This window comes from Quercus suber, unplaced genomic scaffold, assembly GCF_002906115.3.
Source record: "Quercus suber isolate HL8 unplaced genomic scaffold, Cork oak 2.0 scaffold_100, whole genome shotgun sequence".
Lineage (NCBI taxonomy): Eukaryota > Viridiplantae > Streptophyta > Magnoliopsida > Fagales > Fagaceae > Quercus > Quercus suber.
Window position 1 is genome coordinate 321,965 of NW_027069565.1, and position 3,353 is coordinate 325,317.

Consider the following 3,353-nt stretch of genomic DNA (forward strand, 5'->3'; position numbering starts at 1 on the left):
TGTTTTGTAACAAAGGAATAGGCAGCCTATTGATGAGGTAAGTTGCAGTGAGGATGCAATCACCCCAATAAGCAGAAGGCAGATTAGATTGGAGTTTAAGAGACCTTGCAACATTCAAGAGGTGTTGGTGTTTCCTTTCCACCATAGAATTCTGCTGTGGTGTATAAGTACAAGTCTTTTGATGCACAATGCCATGATCATTATAAAAATCAGGTAAAGAGAATTCAAAAGCATTATCTGACCTGATTACTTTAATTCCAGTATCAAATTGGGTGTAAATCATGTTATAAAATGAGATTAAAAGATGTTTAACATCTGATTTAGCTTTCATGAGGTACACCCAAGTAGACCTAGTAGCATCATCAACAATTGTAAGGAAAAACTTAAAACCATCATGAGTGCAAATAGAATATGGACCCCAAACATCCACATGTATTATTGAAAAAGGTTTATTACACAGATTATTTTGAGAAGAAAAAGGTAGTCTCTTTTGTTTTGCCAAAGGACAAATAGTACAAACATCAGTACATTTGGATGAAAAAGAAGGTAGAACATTCTGTAAAACAGACATTCTGCTCAAGGATGGATGACCTAACCTAAAATGCCACAAGACTGACATGTCTTTAGAAGAAACAGAAGAAGAAAGAGCTGACTTGAAGGACTTGTGATTGGAAAGATGGTCTGACAGAGAAGGTGTAATCCTGGAAGTACTCTTTTGTAGCAGATACAAACCATTATGGACTTCACCCACTCCAATCGTCTTCCAACATGAAAGGTCCTGAATGAAACAATATTGGGAAAAAACACAAGACACAAAGGCAATCTTTGATTGAGTTGACTGACAGACAAGAGATTGAATGAGAAAGAAGGAACACAAAGCACATGTTCAAGAATAAGAGAATTAGAAAGTTTAACAGTGCCAATGTAAGTAACATGTGCTGATTCACCATTTGGCAATTCAACAACACAATGTGAAGCAATAGTATAGGACTAAAAAAGAGAGACAGAACAGACAATATGATCACTTGCTCCTGTATCCATAACCCAAGTATTAACACCAAAGGCAGTTCTGTTCACAAGCTTAGCAGAAAATATGGAGTGTTTGAGATTACCTGCTAGTGGTGTGGACTGATAGCATAAGGCCTGATTGAAAGCAACGTTATTTGCCATGTCAACATGGTTGGCCTGAGCATCATTCCCTCCAATCATGGCAAGCAATTTCTGACATTGCTCCATTGTGAAAGGAAATGCTTGTTGAGTGGTAACAGACTCTTGAGCATCATCAAAACATGAGACTTAATTAGCCCTTGGCTTGGTCTTGTAGCCAGGAGGGTAGCCATAGAGTTTGTAGCATTTCTCCAGGGTGTGACCACGCAATCCACAGTGGCTGCAAGTAGGCCTTTCCTTGGTTTTCTTGAAGATCTTGGAATCAAGATTCACAGTTTTGGCTGCAAGTGCTGTGGACTCCACAAAAGGACCATTGTTGCTGCCATGCCCAACTGATCTTTGCTTCTCATCTTGAATCAGCAAGGAGAAGACTTTCTCAACAGATGGAATAGGATCCATCAACAAAATTTGTCCTTGAATGTGAGAGAAAGAGTCATTGAGACCCATCAAAAATTGCATAACAACTTCTCTGTGATGAATATTTGAGATCTTCTCATTTATATGACACACACACTTCTCACAAGAACATGTAGGAAGAGGTTCATAGTTCTGTAATTCATCCCATAAAATTGAGAGATTGGTGAAGTATTCAGTCACAGATAGCTCTCCTTGAGAAAAACTTACAAGATCCTTCTGTAATTGATAAACTCTAGGTCCGTTCCCCTGAGAAAACATGTTCTGGAGCTTCTTCCAAACCTCCTTAACAGTCTTACAATACACCATACTTGTGGCTATCCTAGGAGAAACACAATTTACAATCCAAGAAACCACAATTTCATTGCATTGTGACCAGCTTTGAACCAAGATAGGAATTTTCTCCATGGCTGAAGTCAGAGAAGCTGATCCATCAATCAACCAGAACTTATTCTTGATCCTAAGAGCTCTCTCCATTGATTTCGCCCATGTAGGGTAGTTCTCACCTCCAATCAGTGGTTGTGAGACTAATATCGCACCAAGATTTTCTGCATGATGAAGAAAAAATGGATGCGATTCATCAATGGTTATGGTTGCAAAAGCTTGATCGGAGGAAGCCATTGATGAAGCTTTGAGATTCTAAAGAGGAAGAAGAACCCAAACTTTTGGAAGGGAAAAGAATTTGGGAAATTTAAGCGGAAGCTAGAAACTGCTCTGATACCATATTAAGAAAACAGGGAAAGAAGTTTTTGTATATTGCATAATGAATGATTACAAAGACTTAAGTGAGTTTATATACCAGAAAACTAGGGGAACCTCAACTAACTTAATCTAATAGATTTCCCCCAAAACCGGATTAACAAAACTAACTACCATTCACATGACACCCACGTGCTTACTAAAAACTAACACTACTGATACAAAACTACATGTAGCATAACTAATCACTTAATACATTGTCGTTTATGCAGCAAACTCAGGAAGAGTCATTTATGCAGCAGACTCAGGAATCTTCTTCTTCACTTGATTCTTCTTCCTGTCACGATCCTTCTTATCTTCTTTTGTAGAATCTTGACAATCAGCAAGAAGGTATGATGTCCGAAGTGTCAGGAATTTCAAAACAAAGGCTCAAGGACACCAACTCTGAAGCGCAACGATTCTTTAGTGTATACGGAGGACAAGATCTGGGACAAGGCTGTATAAATATTCTTGAGGTGAACACACCTGTCAAACCTGTTCATGTGAAGGGAAATCGATCTATGTCTGTACTGTTTGATGCGTGCATGTTGGCAAAAGAGATTCAAGATTTGGGACCAAAGATTAAATGGAAGGTAACAAGTAAAGTATGCGTGGAATTGTTGTCATATGCTACGAATCGTAGCAGAGCAAAGGCCCATGTCCAACAACTAACTAAGGGTGGTGAGCTTATTACTTTTGTTTGGCTGTTGATGGCACAGTTTGGCTTGAAAGAGCATGCTTGGGTTGAGACCCGTACCAAAGCAAAGCTGAATCTTAATAAATGACAGGATATGTACTGAATGATAAATAAATATGATGTACCCAATAATTTTCTTCATTATTATCTTCATCAATATCATAATTGGTGAGCATAAATATTATGAAATAAAACGTGAGGATTTCGTTTGCTTTCATTTTTTTTTTTTTTAAAAACAAACACACACATACACACAAGGGAAAGACAAAGAAGTTCTAATAAAAATGCACACCACAACTCTACTCAAAAGTTATGGTAACTTTTAAAGGAGGATGAG

The 3,353-nt window shown here is 38.0% G+C and overlaps 1 protein-coding gene across 1 annotated transcript; it reads right to left on the minus strand.

Moving 5' to 3' along the window:
• Positions 1–355: 355 nt before the first annotated feature.
• On the minus strand, positions 356–2,316 carry LOC136068129 (uncharacterized). The gene is made up of 2 exons (XM_065774847.1): positions 1,113–2,316; positions 356–778 (listed from the first exon to the last, which is right to left on the minus strand). The coding sequence occupies exon 1, from the start codon at positions 2,200–2,202 to the stop codon at positions 1,297–1,299; it is 906 nt and encodes a 301-aa protein (XP_065630919.1). The 5' UTR covers positions 2,203–2,316; the 3' UTR covers positions 356–778; positions 1,113–1,296.
• Positions 2,317–3,353: the final 1,037 nt, after the last annotated feature.